Raw genomic sequence first — 23,671 nt, 5'->3', positions numbered from 1 at the left:
TGAACCACTGAACAACAACAAATCAGTGGTCCACCCGGCCCAAAATATTTGGGTATGTAACTGTCTGACCCTCGAAAAAGCCTCTTGTCAAATAGGCCACCTTATTCCCAATTTACAGATGGGAAAACTGAGGCTGCGAGAGTGCAGAGAATGGGTGCGGCTCGCCAGTGAACTGACGGGGTAGCTTTAGGAAGCCACTATCACTCAGCGGCAGCCTCCTTCTGGGTTACGGAGACAACGCCAAATTTCCTCGTAATAGCACCATGAGGTGGAAAGGTAACCTGGAGCTCATCTAGCCCAACCCCCTGCCTGGTGCAGGGGGCAACTACAGCAGGGGTAAGGAACATTTTTGGCCCAGTGAGTCAGACCTTTATCTCCCTGCACTCCTGTGAGCCCACTTTTGCCACTGGGTGACCAATAGGTGGGAGGTCCTATGCACCTGTTAAAGTCGACCTGTAAAGGTGGAGATCTCCCACCAGGGCCTGAAAAGCCAGACACCTCCCACAGCACATCACCAGTCGGGCAGCACTGGGAGGGGGGGGCTACAGAACCATAGAGAAGTGCCCATCTTTGGGCAAGAAGGTTGGCCCTGTAAGTTCCGGCATCAAACAAGAACATGGCAAAATTGGTTCCTATGGCACTGCTTGTTACTTACTTTCCACGTCCTTTGATGGATCTATTCACCCATATATCTAATAATGAAATCGACCTGAACCTAAAAGAATTTCGCTACATAACCTCTTCGACGTTCAAAAAACTGAGGGAAGCAGGGCGGGGAAAGGAGCGGGACCTTTGGCCACCTTTGAACTGCAACATCTCTTCCTGCAAGATGTCCCTTTTCTCAGAGAAACAGTTGACTCTCTGTTCGAGCTCCTCCAAGTCAAGTTCCGCTCTTGGTGACGCACCATCTTCCATACTGGGAGAAGGAAGAAGAGGAAGAGAAGGCGAGGCATAATCTCACTCCCCCAGACAACCCTGCAGTCCCTAGTTTTCGTCGCAGGATCTATCCCGGCCAAGCCACAAAGGGAAAGAGACTCACCTGTTCCCTGTGCTTCTGAAGCAGCCCTAGTGGGGAAGACAAAAAAGTGGGGTGTCAGTGGCAGGTCGTGGGGCTCTTATGGCTTCTTGGGCCTTGTGACCCTCCTGCATCCATCCACACTATCAATTTAAATCATAGAATCATAGAGTTGGAAGAGACCACAAGGGTCATCCAGTCCAACCCCCTGCCAAGCAGGAAACACCATCAAAGCATTCCTGACAGATGGCTGTCAAGCCTCCGCTTAAAGACCTCCAAAGAAAGAGACTCCACCACACTCCTTGGCAGCAAATTCCACTGTCAAACAGCTCTTACTGTCAGGAAGTTCTTCCTAAGGTTTAGGTGGAATCTTCTTTCTTGTAGTATGAATCCATTGCCCCGTGTCCGCTTCTCTGGAGCAGCAGAAAACAACCTTTCTCCCTCCTCTATATGACATCCTTTTATATATTTGAACATGGCTATCATATCACCCCTTAACCTTCTCTTCTCCAGGCTAAACATACCCAGCTCCCTAAGCTGTTCCTCATAAGGCATCGTTTCCAGGCCTTTGACCATTTTGGTTGCCCTCCTCTGGACACGTTCCAGCTTGTCAGTATCCTTCTTGAACTGTGGTGCCCAGAATTGGACACAGTATTCCAGGTGAGGTCTGACCAGAGCAGAATACAGTGGTACTATTACTTCCCTTGATCTAGATGCTATGCTCCTATTGATGCAGTCCAGAATTGCATTGGCTTTTTTAGCTGCTGCTTCACACTGTTGACTCATGTCAAGTTGATGGTCTACCAAGACTCCTAGATCCTTTTCACATGTACTGCTCTCAAGCCAGGTGTCACCCATCCTGTATTTGTGCCTTTCATTTTTTTTTTTTGCCCAAGTGTAGTACTTTACATTTCTCCCTGTTAAAATTGTTTGCTTTGGCCCACTTCTCTAATCTGTTAAGGTCATTTTGAAGTGTGATCCTGTCCCCTGGGGTATTAGCCACCCCTCCCAATTTGGTGTCATCTGCAAACTTGATCAGGATGCCCTCAAGCCCATCATCCAAGTCATTGATAAAGATGTTGAATAAGACTGGGCCCAAGACAGAACCCTGTGGCACCCCACTAGTCACTTCTCTCCAGGATGAAGAGGAGTTCTGGGAACTGTAGCGCCAGGAGGGAAATAGGGGTCGCCTAACAACTCTCAGCACCCTTAAGAAAACACAGTTCCCATGATTCTTTGAAGGAAGCAATAACTGTTCAAAGTGGTATTATGCTTCTATAAATGTATGGTGCAGATAGGGGCTGTGTGATCCTAGCATCCGAGGGTCATGCCCGAATGGGACCTCCACCCCTACCCTCTTCCCTCAGCCCATGATCACCCTTCTTTTGGCCTTTAAGCTCTCATTACCATAATTATTGAGAATCAGCATCATCGGATTTCTTACCCACCCTTCACCATAGGGTCCCAGGACAGATTATATCAATAAAAATGCAGTATTAAATGCAGTTAAAATTAAAATGTACAGACAGATTAGGATGGCTCCTAAAATGACTCATCCCAGGCATTGGAGGCCCAGGGTAAAGAAGTGTGTCTTCAATGTATGATGAAAGCTATATAATGAAGGTGGGTGGAGTTTCAAAGTTTAGGGGACACCACTAAAAAGACCCTCTCCTGAGCCGCCATCCACCTGAACCTCAAAGGATGGTGGAAGTATACCCTCTGACACTTTCGAGTCTCAAAACCAGGACACAATGTCTTCCCGCCTATGCTCTCGTGTGAGTCACAACTCATGGAACTCAAAATATGTGCGTTTTGGGGGGCATGCTAGTGCAGCACCCCATGTTTTTCGGGGGGGGGAGTGCTTTTCCCCCGGGCGCGAAATCAAACAAGATCACAGAACCCAAAATGGCCATCATGCTCTCACATGAGGAAACAGGATGCTCTGTTTTCCACCGGTACTCTTGCAGGTATGGTGGAAGCGCCAAGAGTATTCTGTTGATCTTCGCACCCAAGAGAGCTGGTAGGAAAGGTTTCAGATATTTGAGGCCTAAGCTGTCATGGCCTTAAAACACTCAAATTTGGGAGAACCACCCCACTCACGCTTTCAAAAAGGGCCTCCCTAGGCAGAGCAGAATCAAAAGAAACTCTTGCCAAGATTCAACAGCCCAGTCTCACCTGCCGGAGACGATATGGCTCCTCCTTCTCCGCTCCCTTTCCGCCGAGCAAATCCTCAAGCAGGGTAATCTCCAAGCAGAGCTTGGAGAGGCCCTCCTCCCTTTTCTGTGCAATCTTCCTGCCCAGCATCTCCAGCCAACTCAGCAGAAGCCGCTCCTGCTCCTTCAGAAACTCACGGAGCTGCTTCCATTCCTGGATGATTTTCTGCTTCTCCGCTTCGATCCGTTTCTACAATCCAAAGAAGGGAACAAAGCGGGGACACTGAGAAAGGAAAAAAAAAACATCACTCAGCATCCAGCAGCTGTGGAAAAGGTGAATTCCACAGTAGGGGTCATTAGAAGAAGAGTTTGGATTTGATATCCCGCTTTATCACTACCCAAAGGAGTCTCAAAGCGGCTAACATTCTCCTTTCCCTTCCTCCCCACAACAAACACTCTGTGAGGTGAGTGTGGCTGAGAGACTTCAGAGAAGTGTGACTAGCCCAAAGTCACCCAGCAGCTGCATGTGGAGGAGCGGAGACACGAACCTGGTTCACCAAATTATGAGTCTACCACTCTTAACCACTACACCACACTTAAAGGAATTGAAACTAAAGCTTCTCCGTATCATGATGCAGATCTGTTTTGCCCCCTCAGTTGGAATACCGTGTCCAGTTCTGGTTGGCTCACCTCAAAAAATGATATTGTAGAGGTGAGGTTCAGAAAATAGCCCCCCCCCCAAATGATCAGGGGGGATAGACACTTTTATTAAAAAACCAGAAGCCTTTCCATTGGGAATTATAGGGGATGAAATCCCCCCAAAAAAGACATTAGTTTCTTTCTGTATGCCATGACAGCAGCAAGAATTTTAATTGCCAAATATTGGAAGAATCAAGAGATGCCTACAGTAGAAGAATGGCAAATGAAAATGATGGACTATATGGAGCTTGCCGAACTGACAGCAAGACTACACGACCAAGAGGAGGAGACGGTGCAGGAAGATTGGAAGAAATTTAGATGCTCTCTGAAAAAAATATTGTTCTATTTAAATTTTTATATACCTTAGGGAAGTCGTATTAGGTTCTCGGTAATACGTTTGAAATGAATTTTATAAGATAGATAATAGAAAGAAATAATAAGGTGTGGTTGTTAAATAAGAGATTGCCAAAAGAAAGACGTTGAAATTCAGAAGGAGAAGACCGGGGTAAGTCACCAGTAAGATGTTAAGAGAAAAAATGTTATGGAAGATATAAAATTTTGTGTGTTTGTGCTTGTAATGTTTTGGTGTTTGTGTTTGTTATGCCTTGTTTATATTCCTGTTGAAAAAACGAATAAAAGATATTATTTTTAAAAAAGATCAGGGAGGATAGAGTGACTCTCCTATGAAGAATGGCTGTCAAAAGTTTGGGACTTTTTAGTTTGGAGAAAAAGCAAGGCGTGATGGAAGCTTATAGAGCTATGGAGGGCATATAGAGAAAAGGGATAGAGAAAAGGTATTTCCTCTTCTCTTCTAATGCTAGAACTCGAAGAGAGAAAAGGTCAACCAGCGGGGTCAGAAAATTATGCAGAGTGTAGAGAATTAGGATAGGAAGACATGTGTGTGTCTCTCTTCCTCTCATACTAGAACTCTGGGAAAGCCAATGAAGGTGAATGTTGGAAGATTCAGGGAAAACAAAGGGAGTTTGCCACACAGCACACCAATTAAACTACGGGATTTGCAACCAGGTGTAGTGACGGCCATCAACTTAAATAAATGAGTTTTAGTTGGGATAGGCAAATTCCTGGAGGATGATCCTACCAGTGGCCACTAGCCATGATAGCTACAAATGATCTTCAGCACTGGAAGTAGCATGTCCCTGAGAGCCAGTAGCTGGAATCACAAGCAGGGAGAGGGATGTTGCAATTGGGTCCTGCTTCAGGCCACTGTGAAAACACAATGCTGGGCAAGATGGGCCTCAGGTCTTATGCAGCAGGTTCTTCCCATGCCTAGGATGGATGGGATCTGCAAGCTTTGCCCAGACTCCTCCCAGGCCATGTTTTGATTGGCCAACCAACCCAGGCCCAACCAATGAGGAAATTCCACAAGCCCCACCCTCTCCAGTGAAAACCAGCTTGGGGGTGGCAAAGGAGAGCTGTGGCGGCCTGGGGCTGATTGGGGGTGGGGGTCATAGTGCAATGACTTCTGGAGTTGGCAAGGGGGTGGGCTCTCAAGGGTATAGTGCCCTGAAGGAAATGAAAGAAGTCTCTGCCACAAGGAGCTTACAATTGGAAGTTTAAAAATGGGGTGAAAAGGCACCTTTTATTTTATATATCGATGATGATGATGATGATGATGATGATGATGTGAACCACCCTGAGAACTTTGGATGAAGGGCGGTATACAAATTGAGCTGCAAGAATGCTGCTTGCTCAAGGTTGGAATGACGACAGAGTAGACCGGCAGACTAAACTATTGGCTTATGCAGAGATGGCAAAAATGACTGGGAAAACCAGAAAACAGGAGGATCAAAACTTCAACAAAGAATGGGATAAAGTTATACTATATTTGACACACCACTGTAAAACACTTCAACACTTTGGCAGGTCTTAAATAACTCTTGTAATGTTGCATAAGACTTTGGATACAACGGAGGACTGAAAACTACGGGATTCATAGTATGCAGTTGAAAAGTTAACCAAAGAACCCACGGAAGGAAGGGGGGCAAGTCTTGAGATTCGGAAGCATCTTGTGTAATTTTTCTTATTTGTGATTTTGGATGTGAGTGAATTTGTAAAATCAAATAAAAATCATTTTTAAAAAAAGAAGAAGGGCGGTACACAAATTGGACAAATAAAATAAATAAAAATGAATATTCTAACAAGAAGAGGCTGGGTGGGGGGAAAGGGGAACGCAGGTGGCTCTGGAGACTTGCCAGCAGCTCCTTGATTTTCTTCTCATCCGCTTTCGCCACTGCCCTCTGCTGCATTAGAGAAGCCAGGGGCTCCTGCAGTTCCACCTGAAGGAGAGATCAGAAGCATGGGTGTTGCTGGCGCATTTTGTCACTGGAGCTTCTGGCTCCCACATGCAAACTCATTCACATCCACTGAGGCCACACTCACAAGTCCTTAGTGGGATTTAGCTACTGGTTCCACCCATGCTCAGAGAAAAGGGAGCCGGGTGAACACCATAGCTTCCTTCCCAGCCAGTAAAACAACACAGAGAAGGCTGCAATTGGAGGGGGGGGAGGATGCTCTCGCCAGATATTTCCATCCAATCGTATTCTTGTGTGGCTTCATTTTATTACTGTGTCTCTTTCTCATTCTGATATATTTGCATCCCTGATTGGAGGCCATTTGGCAAGGCTGCTACGTACAAATAAGCAGTAACATAACATACAAATCCCAGGTTCTGCTCACACACAACTTGGGGCAGCAGAAGAGGGAATCTCCACTGTGTCTTTTATGAAAATTAATCTGTGGTTGATGATGACCAGGAAGGAGAACGAGTTTAAAAGCTGGGAAGAAGTTCAAAAAGTCTGAGAAACCCAGAGCGAAACCGTCAGCTCAGTTTGAGAGGAGGTTGCCCCATTCACTCAAGGAGAATGGGGAACCACTGGCACTCCAGTTGTTGTTGAACCCCAGTGCCCATCAGCCCCAGCCAGCACAGCCAATGGCAAGGGATGATGGGAGTTGTAGTTCAGGAACATCAGAAGTAACCCCCTGGCTCTGGAACAGGGTTTCCCAAACTGGGCTCTCCAGCTGTTTTTGGACCACAACTCCCATCATCCCTAGCTAGCAGGACCACTGGTCGAGGGATGATGGGAACTGTAGTCCAAAACCAGCTGGAGAGCCCAGTTTGGGAAACCCTGCTCAAGAACTTGGGGGAGCGTCCTTTTGGGGTCCTTTCCTCGCCCCTCCCTTCACTTCCAGCTGCATGCCCATAAATCTCTCGCTCCCTATCGCCGTTATTTCCCCAAACTCCCCCGGGAGATCAACGCACTCTGACGGTGCCGGCCAGGATCCCGGCTGCGGCGGCGGCCATGGCTGCTGCTCGGGCGACACGCGAAAGCGCTCGGGGCAAAAGAGCGACACTGGGCTCCGCCTGCCAGCTGCTCCCGCGGCGCTCCACGTCGAGGGAAAGCGGAGAAGGAGGGAAGCAGCCCAACGAGAAGCGGGTTAGGAGGCAGGCAGCGAGCGGAGCCACCAGGATGCCTGGGTCCCCCTCATCAGCTGCCGGCCGAGCAGCGCGACGCCTCCCCGGTCGCGGCGCCGACGTCGCATCCTTTGGCGAGGGAAACAGGAAGAGGCTGGCCGGAGCCAAAGCTGGGGAAGGTGGAGCTGCCACCGGCAGAAGGCATCAGGGATGGCGGAGTGGGGGGGGGGCTGTTTAAAAAAAAGCAAGCAAGTCAGGGATGGGTAGGATCCTGCCTGGAGGAGGGCGAAGGCGCGATCGCTGCAGCCGCACTGTACGATGTGTTCCTCTCGGAAAGGCATATTCATACGTGTAAGCCAAACAAGCTATAGCTTAGGGCCCCACTCTCTTGGGGGCACCCCCCAAAATTAAAGGATAAAAAACTGGATGTACATTTCCAAAATATGAGATGAAAAACGAAGAAAATATAACCTACATACAGCAACAGTGTTTTGTGTTGTGTAGGCTCCTAGGATGTAAGTGATGGGCCCCGCCTGCTAGCCTGCTCCCTAAAATAATACTGGTTTGCTCATTTCTATATATAGGGTGCCTACATTCTGCATGGACTGGTTGCATGGCAACATGGGCAAATGGCTTTAGATACCTGTTAGGTCCATAAGTTGTTGTTGTTCAGTTGTTCAGTCGTGTCTGACTCTTCGTGACCCCATGGACCAGAGCACGCCAGGCACCCCGGTCCATAAGTTACCATATAGCATATGTTCAACACGAAAAACAACGACAATTTGTTGTTGACAAAGGACAGCTGGACATATAAAGGGCCCCATTACCTTCAGTAGCTTAGGGCCTCATCAAACCTAAATCCGGCCCTGTTCACAACCACCACCAACCACAAAAAGCTATCACTAGTCTAGGCTGCATCAACAAAAGCCTAGTGTCCAGATCGAGGAAAGTGACAGTACCTCTCTATTATGCCTTGGTCAGAGCAGCTCTGGAATACCTTGCCCTCCAATTCTGGGCTCCACAATTTAAGAAGGATGTTGACAAGCTGGAGTGTGCCCAGAGGAGGGCAGCGAATAAGATCAAGGGTCTGGAAACCAAGCCTTGTGATGAACGGTTGAAGGAGCTGTGTATGTTTAGCTTGGGAACATGGGCGTACCCAGGGGGGCAGGGGGCAGCTGCCCCCCCCCAGAAGCAAAAAATTTTTTTTTAATTAAATGGTTATCGGCAGCCTAAAAGGGGAAAAAAGCTCTCCTCCTTAAAAAGCTCAACTACTGGTCTTTCTCCCCCTCCCAAAATCTCAATAACAATTGAGCAATTGAGTTCTTGCACAGACACTATGTATGTATGTATGTGTGTGTGTGTTGCGCCGGCTGATCGTTGCAAGGGAGCTTTGGAAACTGAGTTCCCTTGCATGGTGAGTAGTTCCTTTGCGAGGGCTGGGGATCCTGGGAAAACGAGTTTTTCAGCCATTTGGTGCTTTCTGTTGGGGGGGGGAGTTTTTCTGCTTTTTGAAGCTGTTTTTGTTTGCTGTTTACATAATGTAGTCAGTAATCAAATAATTCAGGATTTAGTGTGCTCTTGCTAAAGTTTCTACTGCTTAGAAAATTAATTAAAAGGAATAAATTTTTTTTAAAAGAATCATGGTGCATTTTATGTTATCAAAGAGGGTAATTGAGCCATTGGTGCTTCAGCTTGTCCCAGGTTCCTTTTGTGGGGCAGGTTCCAGCCTCCATTGGGGGTGGCATTGATTTCTAGGTAGTCCCTAAAAAAAGCTCAACAACTAAAAATGAACCAAACCCCTTAAAAATGGGGCATTCCTCATCCCCCAAAAAAGGTCAACAACTTTGAGCTGAACCCCCAAAAACAGGGGTAGATCACCACCAGATTTTAATTCTGAAAGTAGATCACAGTCTCTTGGGAGTTGGCCACCCCTGGTATAAGACATGTAACTAGAATAATTTTTTAAAAAATAATAATCATGCAAATAATTGTAATAACTACCGTAATAAAGCACTGCTATAATTTTCCTAAAATTTTGGTTTCATTCGCCTTTCCGTGCTGAAATGTCACAACCTGAACGACCATGGCTTGCCCCCCCCCCCAGTTTTGATTCTGGGTACACCCCTGCTTGGGAAAGAGATACAATAGCCATCTTCAGATGGACGATGGAGCAAGCTTGTGGACGATGGAGCAAGCTTGTTTTCTGCTGCTCTGGAGGCTAGGACCCGAACCAAATGGGGGCAGCTGCCCCCCTTCAAATCAAGTAAGGTAAAGGTAAAGGGACCCCTGACCATTAGGTCCAGTCGTGTCCGACTCTGAGGTTGCGGCGCTCATCTCGCGTTACTGGTCGAGGGAGCCGGCGTACAGCTTCCGGGTCATGTGGCCAGCATGACCATGTATGTATGTATAGACTAATCCATTCTACAGCGTTCTCAAAATGTATGTGGTTCTGCATTTTCTTGCTTTTGGTTACACCAATAACAATAAACTCCATCTTCAAAGAAAACAACTATTAAGAGGTCTGCTTTCCCTTACTTTAATTAAAATCAGTCAGGGTTATTGTTAGGACCACTTCCCCATGCCCTTAGACCTGTAATATCAGATACTCCAGTATCCGACTCCTAATATTTCTCCCAGTTATACCTGGTTAACATACAAGCTGTGGTTAATGATGGATTACCGTTTTCCCTCTCTTCCGGTAAGCGTATATCTTTTTACATAGTTGAATTTGCTCTTCTCCTAGCTAGTGATTTTCCACTTTGTACTCCAGCAGGGCCCAGAAGGCATGACTGTCATTTTTTGAAATCATCACTGTCACCCTGGGGCCATCCGATGTACTGCAAGTTCCCTCCCAGAAACCGTCTTCACTAAGAGTCAGTCGGCGAGAATTTCCACATTCGACAGACACCTCATCTACGCCGGGCAGCTTGAGCTTAAACGTCACATCGCGGTTGGCCGGCAAGACCCCGGCAACAGGTGACACCAGCTCAAAGGCATCCTCCCAGTTCGTATAACTCTGTGGGAAAACCGGCCACAACACACTCTTGTTCGGGCAGGAGAGGAGGTAGCTGAGGGCACAGTGACTGTTGCCCGGATCGGATGCTTTCTTTGCCCAGATGTGAAGAGCAAAGGTCCCTGCGTGAGGGAGCTGTACCTTCAACTCAACATGGGCATCTTGGCGAGTCGTCCAGATGTGACGCCTCCGCAAGTCCTCCGACGTGCTGCTGGCATCCGAGTCCAGGGTGGCAAAGAGATCCAGGTCTCTACTTCTTGTGAAGGTGACAACGCAGCGTCCGTCATCGGTGTGGACAATCGGACTTGCAGGCGAGGCTCCCAGGATCCCCTTCTCCTCCGACTGCCAGCTGGGCCCCACAGGCTGGATGAGCGGTTTGGGCAGGCAGAAGTTTTTGTCCACAGATCGGCACACCAGGGAGTATTCCACCACGTGGCTGAAGTTCTCCTCCTTGCTCCTGGAAGGTTTGGCGAAGATGTCCAAGCTGTGAGTCCCCACCTCCTGAGGATACACTTCCAGGGTCATCCCGTTCCTCTGCAGGTTCATGAAGCAGTGTTCGTTTGCCCCGTTGAGCTTGCAAAGAAACAGGGTCGGAGAACGACTCTCAATGAAAACAGTTGCCTTGCCGTTTTCTGCGAAAGAAAAGCAAAGGTTTTTGATGTCAACATGTTTTTGTATGCAACAGGAATTCAGTAAAAAAGTTGGAAGGGTCAAAAAGTAATGATTTTTCTGTACTTGTTAATATTTTTATTTTAAATCCCCATGAATGGATTTTCCCCTATGCATTTCCAGCCACCTTGCCGTGAGAAATAGGGTTACACCTGTATATAAGAGTAGACCCATTGAAATTAATGATGGTTGATAGATTGGTAGATGAGAAACAGGTAATCTGTTCTTTCTTCACTGATTCCTCCTTGAGCTTTTGTTTCTCCCCTCAGGCTTTACTTCCTGTTTCATCTTGATTGTTAGTTTGGATTAACCACACGGCTCCATGAAGGCCATAGAATGGCTTTGTTTGCCAGGAGTAATATAATGCACTCTTGAGAGTCCCATGGACTGCAAGACTCTTGAGAGTCCCATGGACTGCAAGAAGATCAAACCTATCCATTCTCAAAGAAATCAGCCCTGAGTACTCACTAGAAGGACAGATCCTGAAGTTGAGGCTCCAGTACTTTGGCCACCTCATGAGAAGAGAAGAATCCCTGGAAAAGACCCTGATGTTGGGAAGGATGGAGGGCACAAGGAGAAGGGGACGACAGAGGATGAGATGGTTGGACAGTGCTCTCGAAGCGACTGGCATGAGTTTGGCCAAACTGCGGGAGGCAGTGAAGGATAGGCGTGCCTGGCGTGCTCTGGTCCATGGGGTCACGAAGAGTCGGACACGACTGAACGACTGAACAATATAATGCACAGGGATAATCAAAACAGATCAAGGACAATCCAGCTGCCTCACAATCGTCTGTACCTAACAATTCCGACAAAGATGACAGATTTCCTGAGCCACCTTCACATATAGTAAGACCCACTGAGTTCTGGTTCTGCTCGATTAGGGGTGAGGAACCTGTGTGGCCCTCTTGCTGTTGTGGGACTCCAACTAGCATGGCCAATTGTCAGGGATGATGGGGGGTTGTAGTCTAGCAACCTCAGGTTCCCCATCCCTGTTTTACACCGCAGTAGCGTCTTGAGTTTTGAAAAAGACATGAGACTCATTGTCAGCGTAAGTGTGACAGCCAAAAGCAACAAGACAGGTGCTTCATATTGACTTTACCTGTTTCGACGACTGACGTTGCCGTGGATGAGCCTGTCAGTCCTACTGAATAAAAGGCAGACTTATACCACACATTGCGTTCAAACTGCTGCAGTGATAATGTCCGTTTCAGAAGCTGCCAGCTGTGGTCTTCTGGGAAGTGATCATTAATAAACAGAGCAGGATGGGTAAGGAAGTAAAACTCATTGTACCTGCAGAAGGAAGAAGCACAATGGTGCAGTCCTTCGTGAAATCTCAGCACCAGGGTCAAACAGAGAAAGCTATCTAAATATGAGCGTGGAATACTTCAGGTTCAGATGTCAAGTGAAACCAAAGCTTAGCATGTTGGGAATGAAACATAGCAAGCCTTGTTCCAACTCCCTCCCCAACAGCCATACATGTGAACAGTTTGGAAACCAGATCCTTGTTTAGATTAACCACAGCCTGTTTTCTCACTCAAATCTGACAAAGTGTGCTTAATGACAACAGTGCTTTATTTGACAAGGCATGTCCGTAGTTAACAGTAGCCACAGTTTAGGAACTGGATGACCAACTCATCCAGCCTTCCCCAATCTGATTCCCTCCAGGTTTGGCTGAACTCTATGACCCATCAACCACAGCCAATGTGGCCCAATGTCAGGGACCGTGCTGAGGAGGGCTGCACTGAGGAGGAATGGTGGCAGCCTCACCCCGCCCCTTGCTTCTGCTCGGGATCCTGAATCTTCCCAGGAGCAGTGGAGCAGTATAGATTTGGAACAGTGGTTTGCAGAGGGACATAGTTCAGAAGACCGAAGTTGGGAAGACCTGGGTGGTGAACAGCTAGGTGGAGAAGAACTGGGGGAGAGAGTTACAGGTGGGTAGCCGTGTTGGTCTGCCATAGTCGAAACAAAATAGGAAATTCTTTCCAGTAGCACCTTAGAGACCAACTGAGTTTATCACCCATTCCCACCACCCTTCTGAGTAATACCCCTCCCCACTCCCTCACTATATTTAAGGATCTGGTGACTTCTGTTTCAGTGTATCTGAAGAAGTGTGCATGCACACGAAAGCTCATACCAAGAACAAACTCAGTTGGTCTCTAAGGTGCTACTGGAAAGAATTTTCTATTTTGCTTCGACTATGGCAGACCAACACGGCTAACCACCTGTAACTGGGGGAGAGAGAGTGAACAGACTCCATTTCGCTGGAAAGCGTCCATCCACTCAACCCAAGGTTCAAGGAGAGCAGATAAGGTGGCAGTGCAGAAAGCACAGTGGTTGCGAGATCAGGTTGTAAGATGCGGAAGTGAAGTGGGTGACTAGGGAGGAAGTGGGTGGAACCCTTAATTGGGAACACCTTCATTCCTAGAGATAGATTATTTGTTCTCTCACTACGATCATTAAAAATCCCTAATTGGTAAGAGACTCTTTTCGCTTTGTTTTGCTTATCTACTGCCAAAGGGGGGGAGGAAGCCGAGTCCCTGAAGCCTGACACCCAATAGTTAGTGATGATGGGAATGGTAGTCTAAAACCATTGGAGGGCACCTGGTAGAGAATGACCCAGCTCCAGGATCCCCAAATCCTACACATGTTGTAGTATAAGCATAATACTCTAAAGGTAAAGGGACCCCTGACCATTAGGTCCAGTTGTGGACGACTCAGTAATAACAACAACAACAACAACAACAACAACAACAACAACAATTTATTTGTACCCCACCCATCTGGCTGGGTCTCCCCAGCCACTCTGGGCGGCTTCCAACAAATATTAAAATACATTAAAATATGGGTCGCGCTGCTTATCTCACTTTATTGGCCAAGGGACAGCTTCCAGGTCATGTGGCCAGCATGACTAAGCCGCTTCTGGCGAACCAGAGCAGCACACGGAAACACCATTTACGTTCCCGCAGGAGTGGTACCTATTAATCTACTTGCACTTTGATGTGCTTTCGAACTGCTAGGTTGGCAGGAGCAGGGACCGAGCAATGGGAGCTCACCCCGTTGCGGGGATTCGAACCGCCGACCTTCTGATCGGCAAGCCCTAGGTGTCCCTTAATTGTCCCATCACTACCACAACACTCCATACTGATGCCCTGGGGCTATCAAATCACAAATTCTTACTTGTGGTCCAAGCAAACGAAACAAAGATCTGAAAGCAAAGGAAGTTCACTGTACCCTCGTTGTGTCCCACACTCTGACTGGGCTTTCTGTTGCCTAACAACATACTGTACCTGAAAGTGAACTTGCTACAAGAGTCATCCACACAGCCGCTGCCCCACGTGTTGTCTAAAAGATGCCACCTTCCATCAAGATAAACAGCATTCCAGACATGATTAGTCTTCCCCTCAAATACTTTTCCTGGTTTGTAATTGAACCCTTTGGCAAAGCCGGACAACTGCTTGCATTGTATCCCTGCAAGACTGAGGTTGGAAAGAAAAGGATTCAGGAACACCATTGTGAACAAGGCACTGTGGGTGCAATCAATGCTTTTTTTGGATTAGAATGGGCCTCCTTCATTTTGCTTTGTGTTCAGGGAGAAGCCAAACAACACCCTAAATTTCAGTCTTTTTTGCTATATTGTCCAGTCTTGCCCCTTAAGGATGGGCAATTTGGGATTTTGATGGAGGAAACAGACGTATGCTAAATGCCACCTGTGGACTACTACTTCACTCTGAAGAAATGCCAGGCTGCCTCATTTAGCTGCATATTACAGGTTTAGGGAATCTTTGGTCCTACAGATGTTGCTGAACTACAACTCCCATCATTCCTGGCGTTTGGCCAAGCTTGCTAAGGCTGATGGGAATTGTAGCTGAACAACATCTGGAAGGCCCAAGATTCCCCGGTCCTGCATGGCAGTTTTGTGTGTTGCACTGGTACAAAAAATTGTTGTTAGAAGCCGAATTGGGTAGCCTGAGAATCTCAGCTTGCATGTTGAAGAGAGAGAGACAGAGAGAAACTGGAATCTAGCACAAGCTATCAAGGCAGCACAAAAGGGCTTTAAAAGGTACAAGAAGTGTTTGATGAAGGAAGCATTATGGGGAGGGGCCAACTAGGCGGATTTCCAGTGACTGTATGGGGACCTAAGTTTGTCTCCATAATGATTTGTTGAGAGTCGCCTGTATAGAGCAGGTGTGGCGGACCGTCACCTGTGGCTCTCCAGCTCTCTGGAGCCCAATAGGAATTACCTGCACATTTCTTCAAAGAGGCTAGCATATCCCCCACAAGCACTTTTCCCCGACTGAAGAGCATCAGTTGCCTCAGAAGGCACCCTGTTATGGTATCCTTCCACATCGTATTCTGGAGGAATAAAGACATTTATGCACAGTCACCTCAAAGCCTGCAATGCACAACGAATAAAGGACTGCAGCAACTTCACTCACATCAGAAACTTTTGGCAGAAGATCCGAGTAACTAATCAGTTCAATCAGGGGCATTTATTTTGTTCACAAAACAACAGTTAATCACCTTGAAAGGCTCTGCTTTAATCCAATGCTATATAAAGGAGCTTTCCTGTAACACCACTAGAAGAGTTGTTCCATTGTCTGGAGGGATCACTTCCTGCTTCGCAGGCAGAAAGGTCACACCCTCACCTACCTATATGGTGGCACGTCCACATCCAAATGGCTCGGACTTTCTCCAGGTCACTGTGGGCTTTTTGGAGCAAGACATTCACCAGTTTTTTCACGTTGTTCCTGACATTCACCTGTTTCACAAAAGGTAAATACTGTAGAAGTTAACATGGAGGAGCGGTACCCAGTTCCTTTCTGCTGTCTAAAGAAAATTTAAGGTGCCTGCCATCCTAAAGGGTAAAGTGACCCCTGACCGTTAGGTCCAGTCGCGGACGATCTGGGGTTGCGGCCACAGCTTCCAGGTCATGACAAAGCCACTTCTGGTGAACCAGAGCAGCACACGGGAATGCCGTTTACCTTTCCGTCGGAACGGTACCTGTTTATCTACTTGCACTTTGAGGTGCTTTCGAACTGCTAGGTTGGCAGAAGCAGGGACCAAGCAATGGGAGCTCACCCCGTCGCAGGGATGCAAACCACTGACCTTCTGATCAGCAAGCCCTCGGCTCTGTGGTTTAAACCACAGCGCCACCTGCATCCCTGCCTGCCATCCTACACGCACTAAAAAGAGTGTCAGTCTTACTGAACTCAATGGCGCTTACTTCTGCGTAAAACTGCTCAGGAATACAAAGTTACTGGTAGCTGAGTAAGTGTATGCATCCTAGTTGATCAGTCTATTTATTGATTAAATTTTATCCCCGGGTAAAATTGTTCTGAAGGATGAAGCATGCTTAACCTTTCTTTTTCCCAGGGTACACAGGCATGCTATTTCCACAATCTTCAGCTGTTATCCAAATCCCCTTTTTTGTCAGGCTTGGGGTGGATTTTGAATCATAATGTTTCCCACTGTGAACTTCCATGTGGACAGAAGAAGTTGCCTCCTATAAGGAGAGGACACTTGAAGGTACTATCATAGAATCATAGAACTACAGAGTTGGAATGGATCCTCAGGGTCCAATTCCAAATCCATATTAAAAAAAACCCAACAACTCTCAGCATCCTAGAAGATTCTTTACAAGACTATTATTCCGTGTGGACTATATCACCGTAAGAGACAGTATACCGTTGATGCATGGTCATCCAGTTCCTTAAACTGCGTCAAGTCCATTGGTATTGACTTCAGGCTGGATTTATCCCATGGGTAATCTAGGAACAAACATGGAAAAGTCATTCTAGAACCAGCGCAAGTCCAGCAGAAAAAGGCAAGAGGAAGAAGGAAGAAGAAGAAGAAGAAGAGGAGGAGGAGGAGGAGGAGGAGGAGGAGGAGGAGGAGTTTGGATTTGATATCCCACTTTATCACTACCCGAAGGAGTCTAAAAGCGGCTAACATTCTCCTTTCCCTTCCTCCCCACAACAAATACTCTGTGAGGTGAGTGGGGCTGAGAGACTTCAAAGAGGTGTGACTAGCCCAAGGTCACCCAGCAGCTGCATGTGGAGGAGCGGAGATGCGAACCCGGTTCACCAGATTACAGGATACCGCTCTTGACCACTACACCACACTGGCTCTGGAGAAATGGAGGAGGACCTACAATGGGATTGAAATGGCCGAATTGCAGCAAATTAAAAAGGCCACAGATATCGGGCATTTTCTACTCCCCAAGTAAAACCCAGAGTGGAGGTACTGCACCTACACATTTACCAATGTTTCTCTGCTTACATGACCACGGAGAAAGAGAACCAGTGAGACAGTGCTGGAGCAGATTTGATCTGCCGCATCACAAGACAATTTTAGACGATTCTGTTTCTTGGACCATAGCTGACAAATATTGTGAAGGGAATAGTGAGCTTTGCACCTCCCACTGGAACAGTTGGTACCTCCTTAGGGAAGTCCTCTTTACACTGAAGCCTCTGGTTTTGCACATGGGCTCGTTCAGATGATGGACAAAGTGTACCGGCCGACCCACCCACATGCTGCTGCTGCTTCTTCTTCTTCTTCTTCTTCTTCTTATTATTATTATTATTATTATTATTATTACCACACCCATCTCATTCCATTTACAGAAGCTAAACACAGGTGATGGGACAGAGTCCTCCACCACACCTGAGGAGAGCAGGCTGTGGGACGTTACATCACTGTAGCAGTCAAGTACAACATTTCCTGTTTGCCCAGAGTGGACACACAGGGGGATGTTACTCCAGCCAGGAGGACTTCCTGCCATACTTGTCTGGAGCATCCTCTCCCTGCGTGTGACCAGCTAGATGGGCTTGACCCTGGCAGACCCTTTAAAGGGGCTAGTCACGCAGCCATCTTCTCTTGACTCTCTTGTTGCTCTCTTTTTGCCATTTCTTCTCTTGATGCTGTTCTCTTGCTGCTTTTGCTGTCTGCTGGCTCTCAGCCAGCAGCACATGGGCTCAATCCCCATATGGGATGAACTCACACTCTCTTCTGTAACTACAGGCTAAAGCCTGCCTTCAGAAACATACTGTGAACTGAAAGTAAGTAAACTTCTTATCATTACTTTTAAAGAAAACGGTTGTGTCCTTATTGTTTTAAGAGGGAATAAAGAGGAATTCACCAGGAACAACTCGATCTGGGCGAGCCAGACTGGATTGCTTAACTCAAGAGATTCAAACGAATATACCAACTAGCTTCCTGCAATATACAGAGGAATGTGCTCTGCTACTAGTTCACTGGGACACGGGTGGTGCTGTGGTCTAAACCACAGAGACTAGGGCTTGTCAATCAGAAGGCCGGCAGTTCCAATCCCCATGACGGGGTGAGCTCCCATTGTTCGGTCCCTGCTCCTTTCAACCTAGCAGTTTGAAAGCACGTCAAAGTGCAAGTAGATAAATAGGTACCGCTCCGGCGGGAAGTTAAATGGCGTTTGCGTGCGCTGCTCTGGTTCGCCAGAAGCGGCTTAGTCATGCTGGCCACATGACCTGAAAACTGTACGCCGGCTCCCTCGGCCATTAAAGCAAGATGAGCGCCACAACCCCAGAGTCGTCCGTGACTGGACCTAACAGTCAGGGGTCCCTTTACCTTTTCTAGTTCACTAGCGTGAGTGAGGAAGGATAATATTTAATCAATATATCCCCTTCTACTATCCACAACATTCCCACACAGGCCAACGCAGAAGGTTCAAGGCAGGCTGTGTAGCCCTCTGATCCGTCACTGCCTGCCCCCCCCCTTCCCCTGATGAGCATCTGGTGCCTGACGAGCCCCCCTCCCACTCTGCCTAAATATAGGGCTAGTCCTGGAGGCAAGGGTGCAGTGTAGCAATTATTTACCATGCAAGCCTTGTTCCCAGAATATCTCATGACGTTTGCATGGTGGTTGCTCACATGGGTACATACATTCTCTACCATGATACACGGGAGGTGTGAGGATCTTTGGCCTCCAGGTGCTGCTGAACTACAACTCCCATCATCCTTTGCCACTGGCCATGCTTGCAGGGCCGGATGGGAGTTGTCATCCAACAACATCTGGAGGGCCAAAGGTTCCCTATGGTTGAGATACGGGATCCAGGCCCGTCGTCATATATAACAAATAATTTTCATTTACCATACAGATCTTGTCTCTGAGACAGCGTTGATCCTTGTTCTCTGTCATCCTGAAAACCTATGAAATGGGTATTGTTGGGGTGAGACAATATCGTTATGAGTTGTGGGGAGCTAGATCCCCCTAAATGCGCTATGCTTTATTAAAAGTTAGAATGAATCAAGGAAGTCTTGATTAAACTTTGCCAAACATGGAACCCACCTGGATTTAGTTAGGCTAGTAAGCGAAGCCAACTCTGCAGAGCTTGCTGATGGGCCATTAGCAGGGGACAAAGGCCAGCGATGGCCCAACTAGGAAACCATTATAGTGCAAGAGTGTCAGGCCAAGGGGACTGAGTGTTAGTGGGCAGAGGCAAAGGCAAGGTTAGGGTTACAGCTTTGAATGACGTAGGCTGGGAGGAGGTTCACAGCGAGAAGGAGAAGGAGGGGCAGAAGTCCAAGTGAGCTGGGAACGACAGGCTGAAACAGAGAGAGACAGAGGATGGGTTTTTGCTGTCCTTTGAATCCAATCCTGATAGGATGTGAATGCTCCATAATCCCTCCAGCGAGGTGCAAGTTGTCTATTGTTGTTGTTCAGTCGTTCAGTCGTGTCCGACTCTTCGTGACCCCATGGACCAGAATACGCCAGGCACGCCTATCCTTCACTGCCTCTCGCAGTTTGGCCAAACTCATGTTAGTAGCTTCAAGAACACTGTCCAACCATCTCATCCTCTGTCGTCCCCTTCTCCTTGTGCCCTCCATCTTTCCCAACATCAGGGTCTTTTCCAGGGAGTCTTCTCTTCTCATGAGGTGGCCAAAGTACTGGAGCCTCAACTTCAGGATCTGTCCTTCTAGTGAGCACTCGGGGCTGATTTCTTTGAGAATGGATAGGTTTGATCTTCTTGCAGTCCATGGGACTCTCAAGAGTCTCCTCCAGCACCATAATTCAAAGTTGTCTATACATGCAAATAAACCTTATATCATAAAGACACCAGTCTCTGTTGGGGCTCGTTGTCCCCAAAGGGAACACAGACGCTGGTGAGCATGCCTGCAACCCCTAAAATATTGCACCACTCATGGAGATTGGGGTGGCAGGTGTCAATATGTACATTAAAAACATATATTGCAACTCCCATAATCTCTGGCCATGGGCCATGCTTGCTGGGGCTGCTGGAAACTCAACAACTGCACTGAAAGCAACGCTTTCTCTCATCCTGGTGGTGGTCTTTAGACTTCTGGTCTTCTTTTCTTTTCTTTTTTTAAAAAAATATTTTTTATTAAGATTTTCTTGCTTTGCAAAAGTACGTGCATTGTCGCTTTTTTCAAGTTGTGAATTCTTTTCCACAGATCAGTTACACTTGATATGAGACATCAGTGTTGTATTCAGTATAATTAGGAACACGGGTGGCGCTGTGGTCTAAACCACTGAGCCTTCTTGGGCTTGCTGATCGGAACATCAGCAGTTTGAATCCCCGCGATGGGGTGAGCTCCCGTTGCTCTGTCCTAGCTTCTGCCCACCTAGCAGTTCGAAAGCACGCCAGTGCAAGTAGATAAATAGGTACCGCTGTGGCGGGAAGGTAAACGGCGTTTCTGTGCGCTCTGGGACTCGTCATGGTCCTCCGTGCGCCAGTAGCAGTTTAGCCATGCTGGCCACATGACCCGGAAAGCTGTCTGTGGACAAACGCCGGCTCCCTCAGCCTGAAAGCGAGATGAGCACTGCAACCCTATAGTCTCCTTTGACTGGACTTAACCGTCCAGGGGTCCTTTACCTTTTTTAATCTTTATTCAGTATAAGGTCAGGGAAGAAGTGGGGGCAGAGCAGAGGTGGTGTGGTGAAGACTGTTGGTCTTCTATGGCTATAATAATAATAATAATAATAATAATAATAATAATAATAATAATAATACAGTGGTACCTCGGGTTTTTGTTCTGGAGGTCCGTTCTTAACCTGAAGCGTACTTAACCTGAAGCACCACTTTAGCTAATGGGACCTCCTACTGCCACTGCGTCACCAGAGCACGATTTCTGTTCTTAAGCGGAGTTCTTAACCTGAAGCGTACTTAACCTGAAGCGTACTTAACCCGAGGTACCTCTGTAATACTTTAATAATTATTTATTATTTATACCCCACCCAACAGAAAATATTGAAACACGGTAAAACATCAAACATTAAAAACTTCCCTAAACTTTAGATATAAAAAGAGAAATTGGGCAGTTGGGGGGAAGCAACTGACTGAGCTACATCATGTCGTAGACTGAGCCTCCATCCCTGTGCTGAATTCTGCCTTTAGGGCTGTAGCTCAGTGGCAGGGCATCTGTTTTGAAAGCAGAAGGTCCCCGACATCTCCGGTTAGGACTGGGAATGCCTCCCACCTGAAACCCTGGACAGCTGTTGCCAGACAGTGTCAACAGCACTGAGCTAGATGAACCGATGACCTGATCCAGTATAAGGCAGCCTCCTATGCTGTTCTCGTTTGCCCACGGTGCTGTAGTCCAAAATTGTGCCTTGGGCTCATCTACAACCGCCGTGCCTATCCCGAATGTATGACCATACGGAGGAGGCCTTACCTTCATTGTCCTGCCTCGTCCGGTGGGGAAATATCTGAAGTCCAGGAACATACACACAGAGAGAACGAGTTACTGAAGAATCCATAGGAACACAACGTCATAGGACTAGGGGGTGGGGGTAGTCTGGATGTCATATTCGGGTCCTCTCCATGCCTGTGGTTTTATATCTTTAAGGTGACATTCTAAAGAAAGGGAGGCGGCTAGCAAGTCTGTTGGTCAAGCTCATGGCTGTGAAGCATTTCTGAGCATGTCTCAAAAGCTACAGAATGTACTGGCTGCAGATGCTCAGGGGACCAGCCTCCCCCCCCCCCGGCTGGAGGTGATGTCATCAGTAAGAGAACAATAGACTTGGGCCAGTCTCATCTGGAGCAGAGAAAATACAGAGGCTGGATTTGCCCCCTGGGACAGTTCCAAAGCTGTAGCTTTAGGGATTCCCCCTAAAAACCCAATGGGAGAACAAGACCTGTCGGAGTGTTGATGAGGTGAGCTCTTCCATCTTATACTCAATCTACATATAGGTAACTAAATCCATGGGGTGTATGGGGAGGGGCAGTATCTCAGGTGGGGGACAGGTCATGTTTCTTCTGGGGTAGTCCACCCACCTTTGGTCACCACCCCGCACTCAGCTCTCACCTGTGACCCCCTACATCTGCTTAAAAACCTTCAAGGAAGGAGAGTCCACCACATTCTGAGTCCATTCCACTGTTGAACTGCTCTTACTGACAGAAGTTCTTCCTGATGTTTGGTTGAAATCTCCTTTATTGTAACTTAAAGACGTTGGTTTGTGTCCTACCCTATAGAGCAGGAGAGAATGTTTGCTTCATCCTCCATGTGACAGCCTTTTAGTTTTTTGTCAGTCTCTTCTTTTGCAGGCTAAACAGCTCCCTCAACTACTCCTCATAAGGCTTGGTTTCCCAGACCCTCGATCACCTTGGTCACCCTTCTCTGCACACGTTCCAGTGTGTCAATATCCTTCTTAAATTGTGGCACCCAGAACTGGACTGAGAACTCCACGTGGGACTATTAATTCCATTGATCTAGACACTATACTTCTTTTGATGTAGCCTAGAATAGCATTCTCCTGCCAACCTAGCAGTTCGGTAGCACATCAAAGTGCAAGTAGATACCGGTGAATAGGTACGGCTCTGGCAGGAAGCTAAACGGCATTTCCGTGCACTGCTCTGGTTCGCCAGAAGCAGCTTAGTCATGCTGGCCACATGACCTGGAAGCTGTCTGCGGACAAACGCCGGCTCCCTCGGCCTATAGAGCAAGATGAGCACCGCAAGCCCAGAGTCGTCCGCGACTGGACCTAATGGTCAGGGGTACCTTTACCTTTACCTTTTAGAATAGCATTAGGGTTTTTGTGGTTTTTTTGTCGCTGCATCACACTGTTGACTCATGTTAAGCTTGTGGTCTACTAAGACTCCTAGATCCTTTTCACATGGCAATTCAAGTTTCCCCCATCTTATATTTGTGCATCTGGCTCTTCCTGCCTAAGTGTAGACCCTTATGTTTGTCCCTACAAAAATTCACCTTGTTATTTTGGGCCCAGGTCTCCAATCTGTTAGGGTCATCTTGAATCCTCATATAGTCTTCTGCGGCATTGACTACCCATCCCAGTTTGGTGTCATCTGCAGATCTGATAAGCACCCCCTCAATACAAGCTGCTGTTAATAGATGTGTTGCTATTTCCCTGTCTTCAAGTAAGGCAATATCTTGTTAATGTGGCCAAACTTATTTATTATTTATTTAGAGCATTTGTATTTATGTCATTTATTTATACCCTGGCCTTTTTCCCTGACTGGACTCAAGCCACTTGTACCCTGCTCTTCAATAAAAAAAGGCTCCCAGAACAGATTCTATACAATTAAAACAAGACAGTCTCTACCCATAGGCTTACAATCTTTAAAAAAACCCAACAAAAACCACCCAAGGGAAAATTGACAGTGAGGGAATATAAAAATCAAAACCTGGGTGCCAATATGTAAACAGTTGTTCCAATAATGACCACTGAAATGTAGG

At 47.2% G+C, this 23,671-nt stretch overlaps 2 protein-coding genes across 2 annotated transcripts in view; both read right to left on the bottom strand.

The window, feature by feature from the left end:
- Window positions 1-7,647, bottom strand: part of LOC117042338 (zinc finger protein 850-like) — a 28,364-nt gene extending 20,717 nt beyond the window's left edge. Inside the window, exons 1-6 of the mRNA XM_033141887.1 lie at window positions 7,576-7,647; window positions 7,148-7,429; window positions 6,081-6,164; window positions 3,191-3,418; window positions 1,040-1,065; window positions 801-916 (exon numbers count right to left, since the gene is read on the bottom strand). Coding sequence (XP_032997778.1) covers window positions 801-916; window positions 1,040-1,065; window positions 3,191-3,418; window positions 6,081-6,164; window positions 7,148-7,429; window positions 7,576-7,647 — 808 coding nt within the window. The remainder of the gene's footprint in view (window positions 1-800; window positions 917-1,039; window positions 1,066-3,190; window positions 3,419-6,080; window positions 6,165-7,147; window positions 7,430-7,575) is intronic.
- Window positions 7,648-9,898: 2,251 nt separating this feature from the next.
- Window positions 9,899-22,816, bottom strand: LOC117042337 (kyphoscoliosis peptidase-like). Its single transcript, XM_033141886.1, has 8 exons — window positions 22,777-22,816; window positions 19,107-19,226; window positions 16,668-16,750; window positions 15,633-15,741; window positions 15,224-15,335; window positions 14,270-14,458; window positions 12,082-12,272; window positions 9,899-10,945 (listed from the first exon to the last, which is right to left on the bottom strand). The coding sequence occupies exons 1-8, from the start codon at window positions 22,814-22,816 to the stop codon at window positions 10,044-10,046; spliced, it is 1,746 nt and encodes a 581-aa protein (XP_032997777.1). The 3' UTR covers window positions 9,899-10,043.
- Window positions 22,817-23,671: the final 855 nt, after the last annotated feature.

The sequence above is a fragment of the Lacerta agilis genome, chromosome 2 (assembly GCF_009819535.1).
Source record: "Lacerta agilis isolate rLacAgi1 chromosome 2, rLacAgi1.pri, whole genome shotgun sequence".
Taxonomy (NCBI): Eukaryota; Metazoa; Chordata; class Lepidosauria; order Squamata; family Lacertidae; genus Lacerta; species Lacerta agilis.
The sequence above is the reverse complement of the archived record's forward strand: the minus strand, read 5'-3'. Positions and strand labels throughout refer to the sequence as shown.